This window comes from Cryptomeria japonica, chromosome 8 (genome assembly GCF_030272615.1).
Source record: "Cryptomeria japonica chromosome 8, Sugi_1.0, whole genome shotgun sequence".
Classification (NCBI taxonomy): domain Eukaryota; kingdom Viridiplantae; phylum Streptophyta; class Pinopsida; order Cupressales; family Cupressaceae; genus Cryptomeria; species Cryptomeria japonica.
The window spans coordinates 548,095,157-548,111,385 of NC_081412.1; the positions used below are offsets into that span (position 1 = coordinate 548,095,157).

General features: G+C 38.2%; 1 protein-coding gene across 1 annotated transcript in view; it reads left to right on the plus strand.

Moving 5' to 3' along the window:
* Positions 1-15,922, plus strand: part of LOC131067106 (AT-hook motif nuclear-localized protein 10) — a 50,345-nt gene extending 34,423 nt beyond the window's left edge. Inside the window, exons 4-5 of the mRNA XM_058002042.2 lie at positions 14,914-15,075; positions 15,155-15,922. Of these exons, the coding sequence (XP_057858025.1) occupies positions 14,914-15,075; positions 15,155-15,493 (501 nt within the window). The 3' untranslated portion in view covers positions 15,494-15,922. The remainder of the gene's footprint in view (positions 1-14,913; positions 15,076-15,154) is intronic.
* The last annotated feature ends 307 nt before the right edge of the window (positions 15,923-16,229 follow it).

A 16,229-nucleotide genomic window follows, 5' to 3' on the forward strand; every position in this document is an offset into this window, starting at 1 on the left:
GGGTTCTACTTCTACCGTGGGAAATAAAAGTACTACTATTGTTGTAGGGTTGTTTAATGCACAGTCACAAGATGTGATTGAGACTTCCATTGCCAATTTTTTTACGCCCATGCCATAATATTTAATGTGGCATGTTCCTTCTTTTCAAACAAATGTTCAAAGATGTAATTGTTGTTGGTTCCTCATTTGCCTCCTTGAAGAACATAAGCTACATAACACTCTCCTTGATAGAGAATATTTTAAGGTGAGTGTCTTGATCGAATATATGAAACAAACTTGGATAAGGGATGGCCTCGCTATCATCATGGATGGGTGAACAAATATTAAATGTTCGCTATTTGTAAATATTATTGTCACATGTTCAATTGTCTCTTATTTTATTAGAGCTATTGATTGTTTGGGGAAGAGGAAAGACATAAGCTTCCAATTTAAGATTTTAAACGATGCCATAGAAAAGATTGGGGCCTTTAATGTTATAAAAATAGCGACCAATTCAATCCATGTATGCAAGTTAGTTCGCTTATGGTGGAGGGTACTTACAAATGCAATTTTTGGACCCTATCTTGTGTTCATGCATTGGAATATACATTGAAAGACGTTAGGAAGATAGATTGGGTGAAGACAATAATGATAGGAGCTAGAGACATAGATATGTTCGTTTGCAACCATCACGCTACTTGTTTTGTTTAGGACTTTTTTGAGGAAGGAATTGCTCAAGCATGTGGATATTAGATATGCTAGTTGTTTCATTTTGTTAGAGATGATGCTTGAGGTGTAGGAGTCTCTACAATTAATGATGGTTAATTCAGATTGGGGTAGATGGCTACAGGGTAAGCACAATTGAAGGAAAAAATGTGGAACAAAAAATATTTGAGGATGATTGGTGGTCCACAATGAGGTAAGAAATCACTAATTTATTATCAATTAAAAAAAAAGTTAATTTATAATGTTTTTAGCTCGTAAATTATTTTCATTCTTTGTAATAGCATTCACTCTTTATCATTTGAGTCTTAATCTTTTTTGAAATTATAATTTTTGTAACTTGTTTTCATTTGCAGATATGTTTGCTCCTTCATCTCACTTGTTGTGCAAGTCATAAGATATGTTGATATAGATTCCTAGTGTTGGAGAAATTGATGAGACATTTGATAGCATGTTTGGGCAAATGAAACATGCCATTCATAACAAGGATCTCACTTTGGGATTTTATGAGAATTATATTAGGCCCATTGTGATGTGGTGGTGGAACATTATGAGTAACCCACTTCATCTGGCAGCCTATGTTTTATAAGTCAAATGCTACATAGCCAGGCTTGAGATAATGCCTCCATCTCATGATGAAAAAGTGAAGGGCGGGCTCATGAAGGCCCTTTGGAAAATGTATAATGATGAGTCTATTGTATCTTACACATGGTGGTTAGCCTTTGTCAATCTTTGTGGTCCTAAATTCAACAAACCAAAGACAAGAATGAGTAGAGAGCTACATTAGCTTGAATTGACCCTATTGGATGGTGGATGTGGCATGGCAAGGATGGACTAGAGTTGAGGATACCTGCCATTAATTTCTTTTCGTGGGTTATTAGTTCCTTCATTGCAAAGAGGAATTAGTTTACATATAGTTTCATTTAGTCAATCAAGAAGAACAAACTTACTTGTAGATGAAGTTGGTGGCCATGCATAGTGCCTTGCAGCTATAGGACTGACAAACTCTTGAGTATCCGAACTCTAGCTGCATGTTGGGATGTTGATCCCAAAGATGGCATACAAGTTGATGAGGAGGAGGCACTTGAGGGATTGGTTGGGGTTCCATTGGATGAGACAATCCCCCATAGTGTCAATGAATTGGATTCAAACTTCAATTTTGATGCAGTTTTACTAGATGCTGATTAGGGGTAGCCGCATATTTTCAATGTTTTTGTTATTTTTGAGTTGAATCTTGTTGCCTTTGGGCATTTTGTTGTAATTTTTATGTAATATATATGCATGTTGACAATGAAAGCAAGCAAATCTCATAATTCAAGTCTATTGTCATGTATTAGTGTACTCTAATGTCTATAGTGAATGCTTTGTCGACGTGATCATAGAAATATTTGAAATTTTCTTATATTTAAAAATTTTCCCAATTATTTTTAATAGCGATCCCCTTAAAAAGGGCCTCCCAAAAAGCTTGTCCCAAAAATTAAAAAAAAGGCCATCGATATTATTTTTTTGGTGTCAGTGGTATTATTTTAATAGCCCTGTACGTCAATCTCAATTTAATTTATACATGGCAAAGGTTAATACAGGCAAAGGTTAATACAATACCCTTACTAAAGATAAATTACAATTGCACCAGTGTCAAAATAACCAGACTAACTGATTGAGAAACACGACCTTTTGAAGTTAAAAAACCTAGGATCTCATCAAATTGATAGTAAATTACCTTGGTACAATTTAAAGAATCTGTATGGCAATAACAAGGTGGAAGCCTTGGCCCTCCTTGAGGGATTGGAGATTGCTAGGAAAGCAAGATGGCAGAAATTTTGGAGGACAATGTTTTTTATGAGTGCAATATATTGTAATACTTGTCAGGCATGGTAACTATACACCGTAATTTAAGAGGTTCTACAATCCATCTAAAAGCATCAGATTTATCCATATCAATAAGAAGGGTATTTGAGCTATAGATTTTGCAGCCATTTGGACTATTATTCTCTTAAACACTTTACATGACCCTGAAACATGGATGGGGGCACCTTTTTACATGCAGAATCATTAATATTGTAGCTAAGGAACACAGAGAGAGTATAAGCCCCCTTGTCTATGAGTTTGCTTAGTTGAATTTCCAAAACCTCACGAGGTTCGCGTATCAAAAGTACACATTTCATGACAAGTGTTAAAGGAATATTTAAACTTGGGTTGTGTATGAAGCTTATACATATTTTCCTTCTGAGAATTGCCTGTCTTTGTCTTTTTCGAGATGGCACCTGACTTTTTGTTCTAGGGGAAGACCTCCCTTTCTTTATAAGAGCATCTTCTTGAGCCTTAAGGTGATTTTATATGAGGCCTTTTACCCTCGTTTGATTTCTCCACACCATTCTTTATAGTTATGTTGAGGCCAACACTTTTGCCTATGTCATTGGTGAATTCATATTTTATATTCCTTAAAACTATTGGGCTATGAGGCCATGCTCACCAAACCCTTTCCCCATAATCATCATTGGACAAGGTTATGACAGCGTTCAAGTAACAACCTTTTTTTATTACAATATAAAAAAAGTACATACTTACAAAAAATTAAAGATATTTTCTATTATGAGAAATGACTAGTCTTATATTGCAAAAACACAATACAACCCTCTCATGAGATGCAAAATTTTAATTTTAATGTAATAATTATTTGTTACATTTGTATTCATAATTCCCCTTTAATGTAGTTCTCATGTGATTAATAAGGTTCATTAGTCTTTGAAAGTTACTGGCATTCTGGTTGCAAAGTTGAATCTGGCATGTGGCCATGGTGGCATTCTGATATTTCTAATGCCGTTGTAACTTTATGAAACTATTTATCTGAACATCAGCACTAAAATTCATATGGACCAGACACGATAATCTAAATGTCTAAGCTAATATTGCATAGGAACTTATTGGGAACATTCGCACATAAGTTCTGGCTGACATTTTGATAATCCAACATTATATATGCCTCAGCCAATTTTTTTAATGAAGCATGAACCTATCTGAATATCAACATATGGTTAAATGGGTTTATGTTGACATTGCTGATGAGCCAATGATTTAGAAAATTCTGAATGGTTTTGTCTGTGCACTAAGTTATCATTTTGAAGACATATATCGACAATCCTACAGATGAATTAACATACATCTAAGTTACCGGTTCCGGTTCGGATTCGGGTACGGGTTCACGGATTCGGCAAAAAATTTTTTTTTTTGGGTACGGGTACGGGTTCGTCCGTACATATATATTAATATATATATATATTTTAATTTTTTTTAATATATATATATATATGTTCAAACTTCAAACATCAAAATTATATATGTTCACAGTTCAAACATACAAATATGAAACATCAAACATACAATGTAACTTTCCCATACAATGATACATAGATGATAACAGATAAATCATAAATCAATAAATCATAAATCCATAATTGCCAATGCCAATAAATATTCTGAATTAATGGCTTGGGTTGGATGCTTCAGATGAAGATGAATATGGAATTTAAATCCCATAGATGGCTTGTAATTTGAATGTTTAACTTTATACTTTATTGTGTCATGACATTTTCACATTTTGAAACTTGAAACTTGAATATTATTTTTTTTGCAAATTATGAATATGATTAAAAATATTGTTTTTTTATTGTTTTTAAATGCTTGCTAACCCGTGGCCCCGTTTTTGGGAACCCACGGGCTTGGGTTCACCCGGGTCCTCCTGGGTTCGCCCTGGGTCCCACCTGGGTCCTGCCCAGGCGGTTGGGTTCCCTGTGGGTCCTGCATGGCAGGACCCACAGGGAACCCAGCCGCCTGGGCAGGACCCGGGTGGGACCCAGAGCGAACCGGACCAGGACCAGGACCGGGCACGGACCAGGACCAGGACCCAGCCAAAATAGGGGAGAACCGGTATCTGAGACATACATAATTTAAAAATTGGCTAACTTCTTCGTGGCAAGGTATGAGAAGGATTATTGTTGGACTACAAAATGATCTTTAAATTGAGGCATTTTTTAACAATATGGACTAAGAAAAGGATCAACCATAAAGTTTTTTAGATGAGCACTTGTTCCTACTTTTTGAACAATCCTTGATGAAATCTGAGGTTATATATGAGAATTATGGTTGCTCATGTTTGGAGTTAGCTTCCCCTTGTAGGATAACAAAATTCCAGCATTCCACGGGGACGCGTCCCCCCATCAGGGACGGGGGGACGGGGACGCGACGTCACCCGCCGTCCCGCCACCGCCACCCAATCGCCGCCGGGACGTGGAGACGTCTCCCTGTCTCCGCGTCTCCTAGGGAGACGTGGAGACGTCTGGGCGTCTCCCCGTCCCTCGAGAAACGCCCAGGCGTCTCTCGAGAGACGGTAAGACGCCTAGGCGTCTCCCGCGTCCCCACGCCTAAACAAACTAAAAAAGCCACATTTAAAAAAAAATGTGCCTTTTGGGGGGATTAAGGGGTAACCCTAATTGGACGTGGGCCCCACCCAACCCCCCAAAACAACACAAAAGCATGTTTTTTTTAGATTTAACTCTCATTTTGGTAAACTGATTTTTTTTTCCAGCAAGCTAAAGAGGAGGAAAAACTTGAAGAAGACTGATTGAAGGGGTGAGAAAAGCTGATTGCAAGTGTGATAGGAGCTAGAAGAAGCAAGAAGAAGAGGAAGAAGAAGATTTTTCTACATTTTGGAGAGATTTTTCAAACACAAGGTAGGGTTTTTCAACTTTTTCTTGTTTTTTTTTTTTTTTTTTTTGAATATTTTCTGATTTTCATTGTTTTATGTCATTTTTGGATTTTTTTTCCCTATTCATCTCAAGACTCAAAATGAGATTTGATGTTGATCATTTTGCCCTCAAGATTCAACATCAAATCTCATTTTGAGATGAATAGGAAAAAAATTTAAAAATATATTGTTAAACTAGGCTGATTTTATTTTTATTTTGTGAAATGCAGTGTCAATTTCACGATGAGCTCCCAAGGCATGAGTGAAGATGACATGGAAATCCATTCTCATAGTGAGAATGATTCAGAATATGAACCTGAAAATGAGGGGGGTGACCATGGGGCTGATCCTGGAGCCCAATCTAGCTCTATGGCAAGTGCACCAGCTAGTACAGGTTGCCCTTCAGAGTTGTTGGCACCATATGCTAGAGGTCATTTTGATCCCAAGTCTCCTCTAAAACAGTTTGCTTCACGAATATCAGTACAAGGCACTGCATCACATTCAAGTGGGGGAACAAGGAAGTGGAAGTGCAATATTTGTGACACAGAATGGTTCGGTAGCATTAGTAGGGTGAATGCACACTTTCTGTTTTGGAGAGGAAAAGGCGTGAAACATTGTAAGTTTTTGGAGGAAGCCAAAAATATACAGTACAGAATTGAGTTTAACAGGATTTGGGGGGTTCCAGATGACACAAATATTTCAATGCCTACTACTTTGTCTGCTAGGGCAGCACTTCATACTTCTCATGCTTCGCAGATGGGAGGAATGATGTTTGGATCTCCATCCACTTCCACTTCTACTGCCGCCAGGGCTGGGAAACGTAAGTTGCAGACAGCACAGAGCAACCCCATTACTGATATGTTTAATGTGTAGCTGAGAGATGAGATAGATGAATCCATTGGCAAGTTCTTCTTTGCCAATGGCATTTCATTTCATGTTACACGGTCTCCTTATTATAGGGAGATGATGGCTATGGTGGCCAAGGGAGGACCATCTTATGTGCCACCAGGGGAGACGAAAATGAGGACCTTGATTTTGGATAAAAGCTATTCCAAGATCAATATATTGATGGAGAAGATGAAGGCATGTTGGGTGGCATTGGGGTGCAGCATAGTTATGGATGGGTGGACGAACATTAGCCATCGTCCACTCATCAACGTCATGGTCACATGTGCAGAGGGCCCATACTTCCTTAGAGCAGTTGATTGTAAGGGCATCGTAAAGATGCTGATTTCCAGTTTCAGGTCCTCAGGGAGGCTATTGAGGAGGTTGGGCCACAAAATGTGGTCCAAGTAGTGATAGATGCAGCCCATGTGTGTAGAGCAACAGGGAGACTCATTGAGGCAGCCTATAGACACATTTGGTGGACCCCATGTTGTGTGCATGCCATGAACAATGCACTCAAGGACATGGGGAAGATAGACTGGATTAGAGGAGTGGTCACCGATGCGAGAGATGTGTAGATGTTTATCTGCAACCACCACACTTCACATGCACTCTTCAGGACCTTCGCGAAGAAGGAGTTCTTGAAACCAGTTGAGACTAGATATGCATCCTATTTCATTCTCTTGGAGAGAATGATTGAGTTGCAAGAGGCATTGCAACTCATGGTTATGACTAATGAGTGGAATAGGTGGGCTGAGGCCAAGAAAGAGCAAGGGAGAAGGGTGAAGGAGATAGTGAAGAGTGATGTGTTTTGGACTGATGCGAAATACATTGTCTCTATCATTTCTCCAGTATTCCAGGTGATCAGATATGGGGATGGGGATGCACCTAACCTTGGAGAGGTGTATGAGTGCATTGACTCTATGCTTGACCAGATGAGGGCTGCTGTGCGAGTGAAGGACCCCTCTTTAGCATTCTACAATGAGCAAATCCAGCCTATCATTCAGCGTAGATGGGACAAGTTGAACACTCCTTTGCATATGGCTGCCTTTGCCTTGAATCCTAAGTGGTACAAGGCTAGACCGGGTAGACTGACACCGATTCAGGATGATGAGGTGAAGGCGGGTTTCTTTAGGTGCATAGAGAAGATGCTTGATTCCAGAGATGCCGGCACAATGCGCACTGAGTGGGGAAGATTTGCCACTCTTAGAGGTTATTCAGATGCGGCAAAGATGGATATAGACAACATGGCACAGGAGGACCCATTTTATGGTGGAATTGTCATGGCCCGAAATCTTTGACCACCACTCTAGCCATCCGTCTGCTATCCCAGATTTCTAGTTCTTCGGCTACTGAGAGGAACTGGTCTACATATAGCTTCATCCACTCTCTTAAGAGGAACAAACTTACCTCTAATAGAGCAGAGAAGCTTGTGGCTGTACACAGTGCTTTGTGTCTCATTGACCGCAAGACACTCATGTACAAGGAGAGTCCAGCGGCACGATGGGATGTAGAGCCAGAGGAGCCTTCACAGATTGATGAGGATGATCCTACCACTTCAGATGCAGGGCTAGTTGGTGTGAGCTTGAGGGACCTTGATCCTCAGGAGTCCAGTAGTTCCAATGAGGAGGAGTTCGCAGATGATTAGAGGCCTCCATTAGCTACAGTTTGAGTTTTTCAGTTTTGTCATTTTGTATTTGACTCTAGTCTCTTTTGTAATGCTATTGCTACACGTATTTGTATTTGGCTGCTCATTGTAATGATGAATCATGTAATCATCTTTATTATTATAGACTTTGCAATGGCATCAGATATTCGTATTTTCGTTTTCCTTTTTCGATATTCATATGATAGAAATGAGAAATCTCCAATTTGACAATTTCATTTGTCAAATTTTATTTACTTTTAGCAATTAGTTACGTATCACTAATCTAAGTAATCTTGGTATTTCCTATAGTTTCATTTGAAATCTAATTCTTATACTGTTATACATCTTTTCAAAACTAGTTTTTCAAGTACTATATGTATATGTATAAGTATATGAGCACCACCACCCCGCCACCCCCCCCGCCGCCGTCCCCAAATTTAGGCCCTTGGTCCCCGCGTCCCTGCGTCCCCCCATCCCCGACGCCCGTGGAACACTGCAAAATTCAGATATTGTTGTTATTTGTAGACCCATAAGTTTTAAAGGAGAGTCAAGGGAAAGGTATCATACTTAATCAACTACTAAATTTTTTAAATGGTTGAAAGAGCTCATAATAAAATTTTATCAATGCTGTAAAGGAAACAAAAACTTAACATGTTGTGGGTCACTGACTATGATTTAACCTATTCACCTACCTACACGCATGAGGCGCTTGAAAGGACTTTAAAAGAAGCATCTGAGATGCTGCCCATTGATTGGTGCATTCAGTTGCACATCATCCAGATTAGAGAAATAGCATGTACGTGGCTGTGCAACCACATGCATATAGTATGAACCCAACCATAAACTGTCAAAGTACCCATGATCTTCTGGGTTCATATGCCTTCTACACATCATTACTAAGTTGTGATGTGAACTGTTTTGGATGTTGTCTAGTGGCCAGTAGTTTTCTTGATCTAGTTCACTATATTTTTACAGGCCATTATTCTCTTTTTACCAGCCTGGATCAAATAATGAATCTTTGTGATCAGGCCCTCTCCATGACTTTCCTTGGTAAAATCCAAAGATAACTGGTCAATAGGAAGTTTATTATTTGATGGTATTGTAGCCGCAGTTCCATATGCTTAAGCAACAATCGAGTCATGCATGCCAGTCTTCTCTTTGGGGGTTTGTCTGTACACAGTGGATATTTGATCTTTCTGTCGCACCTTTTCTATTTATCTTGCAAAATCTTTTTAACTAAGGATGCTGTATTCTTAGATTTTCATGACTACCGTTTAATTTGTTATTTCCTTCTCTCAAAGCTCATGGTTGTATGTTTACTTGTATGCCTTTTTTAAGTAATATAATCTCCATATTATCCATAAATGTGAGCATTTATGTTCCTTTTGTTAGACTGGTTCTCATTCTTGTTGGCCTTTTTTAAATTTCTCTTTCTTATTGTCCATCAAAATATCAGTTTGACAGCAGCAGCACTAAATTGATAGTTTTGCATGTCTATCTCAATATAAATTATATTTTGCAAAGTTTAATACAACACCCATATTCAACACAAATTTGAAATTACTATTGCACTAGTTATTTCTATTTTCTATTGATCATCAATATTTCTGGTTAGCAGCAGCAGTACTATATTTATGGCTTTGCATGCCTATCTTAATATAAATTATGCACTGAAAGTTTAATACAACACCCATATGTAACACAAACCACAATTGCACAGGATTTAAAAATAGTAAGGCTAACTGATTGACAAACATGCGACCTTTTGCTATCAACTAGGGGCTCGTTATATTGATCAAAGGCTACCCACATACAATTTAAAGAATCTTTATGGAAATAACCAGGTAACTTGAGATTACCACGGCAACAAGCTGGGAGGACATATAAGTGGAAGGTAAATTATTTTGATGAAGGCAAAGAGGAACCATAATTGTCAGGCATCATGAATGGACACCATATCCAAGAAGCTTAAAGGATTTATATTTCATTCAAGAACATCGAGGTCATCCATTTCAAGTGGAAGAGTAACCAAGCAGCAGATTTTACAGCCAGGATGTTATGGTTCACGGGACCATGGTCTGTAAAAAACCCAGCAGATCCAAATTTTACTTGGAATTTTTGCATCAGCAAAAGCTCTGCAACTTCAAAAAAAAAAATTCAATTCCTCAAAAATATCTAATTTTATGCAAAAAACTTACAAATACTGTGTGAGGAAATGGCATAGGTGTTCTTAAACAGGCCAAAAAATGTGGATATTCAGGCCATTTTGCATGTCTGGTGAGTCCACAGAGCAAACTTGTCAAGTACATGCAGGCAGTCTGCCCTGTGAATTTGCTTTGGTTCAAGTAAAAGTAGATTGTTTTCTTGAAATTCTCATGAGTACTCAGTGAGTTTTAAAACTATGCAGAGGACCATGATAAAATAGATGGAAGCACTGTTTTACAGGCAGGATTTTTAGGATTAGAACTAAGGAATGCAGAGAGAATATAAGTGCCTAGTCTTTGGGGTTGTCTAGGTGAATTACCAATTCCTAGGAAATATCATGAGATACATTGTTTCTAATGGAGCGGATCCAAGTTGAGGAGGAACTAGATATGGTAGAAGTTTGCAATGAAGGGGATGGTGACGATGGTAGAAATGGATAAGCCTAATTATTGATAGAGTGTAAAATTTATGTTTTGCAATGAAGATGATGGTTGCAATGGTAGAAATGGATATGTCTAATTATTAATATAGTGCAAAAAATTGCGTTGAAAACATTCATCTACGTTCATCTTATTTTCACTATGATAGCAACATATTTTGTCAAAAAATAGCAATTCAAAGCCATTAAGATCAATAAGAAGAAGATACAAATGTTCATGAATTTTATGTTTGGAACCATATAGACCATCTTTGTTCCAGGAATATGAAAGCTGGATAGCTTTTTTTACCAGTTCTGTACATATGAAACATATCTTTCTGTGAATCAGACTTCGTGAATTAGTAAGATAGAGATATGCAGGCTTATATAGGAGGATCAGACTAATGGTGCAGATTATTTTTTATGTCCGTGGGATAACAGTGGCACAGGACACAGACTAGGCATTTACAAACATCATTGCATGAGAGACACTGACTAGGCATGGACAAAGATCACTGCATGAGGGACGTACACCAGGCATTGACAAACAATCTTTGGTCAACAAGCTTGAGATTTTACAAGCATGAAGTGGTTTTGCAGGTTATACAAGTAAGCAATGAGAAAATTTGGAAAGTATATGGCAGTTGCTGATATTCTATAGGAGGTCATCAAGTGCAGTATAAAGCACACCATTTTTGCTTTCTGTCTTGCCAGTGAAATAATAAAGGTCTTTGGTAGTGACCCTTCATGTGCAAATTACGTAGGAGGTTTGATTTGGAAATTCATGGGCACACCATAGGCTTTAAAAGAATTCAGGAATTCAAATCGAGGCTAGAAGTTGCAGATGACTCTGTTTTTTGGGCATCAAGATGCATTAAAGACTGCCCACATTTACTAACATGCTTAAACATTTTTGTTTCATTGGTTGACCAATACAAAGATTGGCTTCATTGGCTGACCAATACAAAGATTGGCATCACAATACAATACAAGGAAGCATGCCAATCAATTTTGACAGTTTGAGAAGATAGCTTTTGTTGTCACAAAAGTTTGCACCCTTGCTGAGCTATCAACTCAGCAACCTTTTGAAACACGGAAACAACCCCGAAGTGTGGGACCTTGTGCAAGGGGGTTGAATCTCCGGAGAAGGCCGACTTCCTTCTCAATCCAATTGTAGGTGTTGATCCAACTCAACACTCCAAATCCTCCTTCTAAACCTACCCTAATAGCTTGCAAACAAAAAGGGAAGAAAAAAATGCTAAGATGAAAAGAGGTGATGCACCAAGATAAGAGATGTTTCTCTCCCCACCCAGAAATGACACAAAGAAACAAATCGAAATACCCAGGAGAAGCACAAACTTCAGTTGCATGAATGACCCCAACGCATGTATGGAGGTTAGAATTTGCTAAATGTCAAAGGGGAGAAGATTTCACACAAGTCACACTCAAAAACAAGTTAACACGACATATATGTAAGAGAGAAGGCACAAAACATACACCTATGATGAAGGTAAGGAAATATACACAGCATGCATAAGTTGAAGGAAGACAAGAATGATAATTTCAATTCATTTAGAGGCCAAATGTCAAACTTACAATTGCAGAAATGCAAGAAATATGCAAGTCTTCAAGAGAAGTGAAAGAGCAAAGAAATAGCTTAAGCCAATAGAGAGAGAACCCTTTACAATGAGGCTTAAGATCCTTTATATAGAAAACTAGTTGCAAAGGAGAGACTATTGATCAAGGAAGAGAAGCCTTGACCCTTGTGTGTGCAGAGGAATGTTAGTCAGGGAATGCATGGAAGTGCATGGACTTGACATGGCGTACATGCAAGCAACCCGGCTATACCTTGACAAGGCAATCCCAAGAAGAAAAATACTTTGAGAAGGTGGATTGCCTGACATTCTAAAGTCATAGCATGCAGGCTTGAGATGAAGGCCATCAAGTAACCATAAAGAAGCATGGCCCTGCACTCCACTTGATGGCAATCCTGCAAAAACATTAAATGCGCCCTTGTAGCTCCATGAATGAAAATGTACAAGTCGCAAGAGTTGGTGGAGCGTTGAGAGCTTTGAGTGTTGATCATGCCATTTGGAAGTGTCACAAGTCGGAAACCTGGGATTCCAGGGTTTGGAAGACTTGGGAAACTTGGGTTTCGGGATTCCAGGGTCAAAGAAGGAAAAGACATGGAACTTGTGAATTTCGGGATTTCGGGGTCAAAGAAGGCAAAGGCTTAGGAACTTGGGAATTTTGGGATTTCGAGTCAAAGAAGGCAAAGGCTTAGGAACTTGGGAATTTTGGGATTCCGGGGTCAAAGAAGGAAAAACCATAGGAATTTGGGAATTTCGGGATTCTGGGGTAAAAAAGGCAAAGGCTTAGGACAAGACAACACTTCACATCTCATGATTCCATTGTTTTTTCCTTGATCAACTAGGGCAGTGCTGGTCCATGGAACATATCTCTGATCGGTTCTCACTGATGGACCAAGGATGTCATAAAAATGACAACAGCTTTGATGTGACAATGTCTTCGAGTTGAAGTTGTTACCGTTCGATTGTTGATGATATTATTGGTTTGTGTTGCAAATAGTAGTAGGATTCTAGTAGCTTGTTTGGTTGGAGCCTGTCTAGAGTCTATACTTGAGAGATTACATATTTTATTTTTGGGCAATGACATTGACATAGGCATTATCATCTGAACCTCTGATCATAATAATATTGATCTTAAAAGCTTCCAAGAAGATATATCAATTTTTTTCCATTTCAACAAATCCATTCAAGATCAAGTACACAGAATATTGCAGCCTCTTAGATTGTCTCTCTTGACCTTGAGAGTAAGTACACATTATATTTTATGGATAAGTGCATTGATTTCAGAATTTGTGGATTACGTAGTGATGGAAATTTTTTCTTTTTCTATTTTTAGAGCGTAGAATGTCAGTGGTATTCAGTTTTTTGGTAACAAATGTTTTCCGATGATTTCTACATTTGCATAGAAAAGGTTCAGGCTTGAATGGCTGCCCACTGGATTTGCACTGGAGGATACTTTCATTGTATTCCAACTTCTTTGGGGGTGTTTTAAGGCTCGATAGTCCATATATTGGGGGTATGCTAGCAACTTTGATTTATTTCTGCCTAGATCAAGAATGAGTGAGGCTCTTCATATTTTGCCTTTTGGACTTGGGACATGATAGCATATCTTTGATTTTTCCAGCTTTGCATATGCGTTGAAAAGAATAGGAGAGCATATCATTCCTTTCTTATTTATCAAGAAAATGAAGTGATTAGCTTGTATACGTATTCCTCGAGTAAATAAGGATTATTTTTTTTATTTTCGTGGGTTCTCATGTTACTTTCATCTCTACAGGCTATTAGGGTCTTAGTTCTTTTGTTGCTACCCATTGTATACATCTGCTAATTTATTAACCTTCTAAAAGGGTGTTTCTCAAAATATAATAATGAAAGCCTAGACTGATGTAAAGAATATTTACTATTTTGCCTTGTAGTTATATGCTTTTATGCAAATGTTTTCTGGAAAAATGCCCAAAAAGAGCTGGATGTATTCTGCCTGGTTATGCTTAGCACTTTTACATAGGAAAAAGGTGCGAAACATTCTCTTCTCTCAGTGCATACCATAGGTAGCATATATAAACCCTTTCTTATTTGACCTTGCCTTACTTCCAAGATATTCTAAAGAAGCGACCAACTCAACAATGTTGGCCAGAATTCAATTTTAGTCTTCCAGGGATTTTAAAACCTAAACACATTATTGCTACTTATTTTGGTTCTCAACATTTGTATTTAGTCGAGGAAAGTGGAACTTGTGCCTTCTGGTCATGGAGATCTTTATTTGCATGGCAATAGAAGAATTTTCATCTCCAATAGCTTAAAGTGACTAAACAGGTTTCTCTTGCATTTTGAAAACCAGTTTTGAGTAATAGTCTTGCAGAACTTGAGGTAAAAGTTGTGCCCCAAATGGTAGAAATTATGTCAAAGAGATAATGTTTAGAGAACATAGATCTGGTCCTCTGGTACAATTTCTGAATAAGAGTGGTGGCTATGGTTCTTTTATTCCAAGGGATTTGGCACACTTTCTCACCCATGCCAACTTTCTGTTTCAATTATTAAATTGGATCAATATTAAACTTTTGGTAAGAGATTCAATCACCAGTATGCTGACAGTTTACAAGTATTTGGTATCATTAAATTTACAATCAGATATTATAATGGATATATTGGACACTAATGTCACTGATAATAACCAAGCTCTTACACCATATACGATCAACAATTCAACATTTTCATTGTGTAGGGCCGCTTTGAGATACTCTCCTTGTCAGGCTCTTTCTTGCTCACTGAGAATGGTGGAACACGAAGTAGAACTGGTGGGCTAAGTGTTTCATTGGCTGGTGCTGATGGCCGTGTTATTGGTGGAGGGGTGGCTGGAAATTTAATGGCAGCCAGTCCGGTGCAGGTAACATCAGAGGCATACATTTTTTATTTTTGTTTGTTATTTTTATTAGTTAATATATGCAACTTGCAACTTGCTGCAGGTGGTGGTAGGTAGTTTCATTTCAAATGGCCGAAAAGCTCAGGCTAAACCAGCAAATCTTGAGCCTTCCATTGGCCTGTTACAGGCCGGAAATTCTGGTGGTGTAGTAGCTCCCATCCCCCTTTCTAGAGGACCTATGAATGACTCCTTGGGAGCTAAATCTGGTGCTCCTAGTAATCCTTTGTTGAATCAAGGTACTGGAGCTTCTATTGGTAACAATACTAGTCAGCAACAAGTTCGGAATGTTGCCAATTTTCAGTCCATGGGCTGGCCAGGCTCACAGTCTATGAGTGAAATAAGGCGTAATACAGACATCAATATCCCTTTGCCTGGTGGTTAACTAAGAACTTGAAGCTTTTAGAATCAGATTCCCCGGCTTAAGTATTGACCACTGTTTGATGATACCATCGACTTCAGAAGGACTAAAGGCTAGGTGTGAATTATCTTCTGCTCATTTTTAATTGTTGTTTAAAGTTCATTAATTTGTGTGCACTTTTGAGAACTAACCCAGAAAAGATGTAATCCTTGGAGAACAGTTAAACCAGCTTAGCAAGCTGAACTCCATTATATTTGATGTAAAGCTAAAAAGCTATGATTGTAGTTTTAAATTGCTTTTGGATCACCGATGAGCTTGTTTTTTGCTCTTCAAAGGACTAACATTGCCATTCATAAGGCACATGTTTGCTGGGGTCTATGTGGACGATGTATTCCCCTTAATTTATAAGTTGTGTTTATGATATTGCAGTTCATACAGAGCTGGGTTCATCAACTTTGATGAGCATCTGACTTATTTTACATGATCAAGGCACAACATTCACTAACTTGAATTAGTGAAAAATTCAATTCTGACTATGAACAGGTTGATAGATCAAGCTAGCTTCAGGTTAGCTTCGCAGCCACAGTCTAATTATTTTTAATCTTTCAAAAAAATGATAATCATAATTTTTTAACATCAAGTGTCTATATTTGAAATTTTCTCATTAAGACATTGTTAGCTTCTAAGCCATGGCCTGATTCTAAACTTCAAAAAAATGTTAATAATTTTTGAACATCAAATTTTGTTTATTTGAAATTAA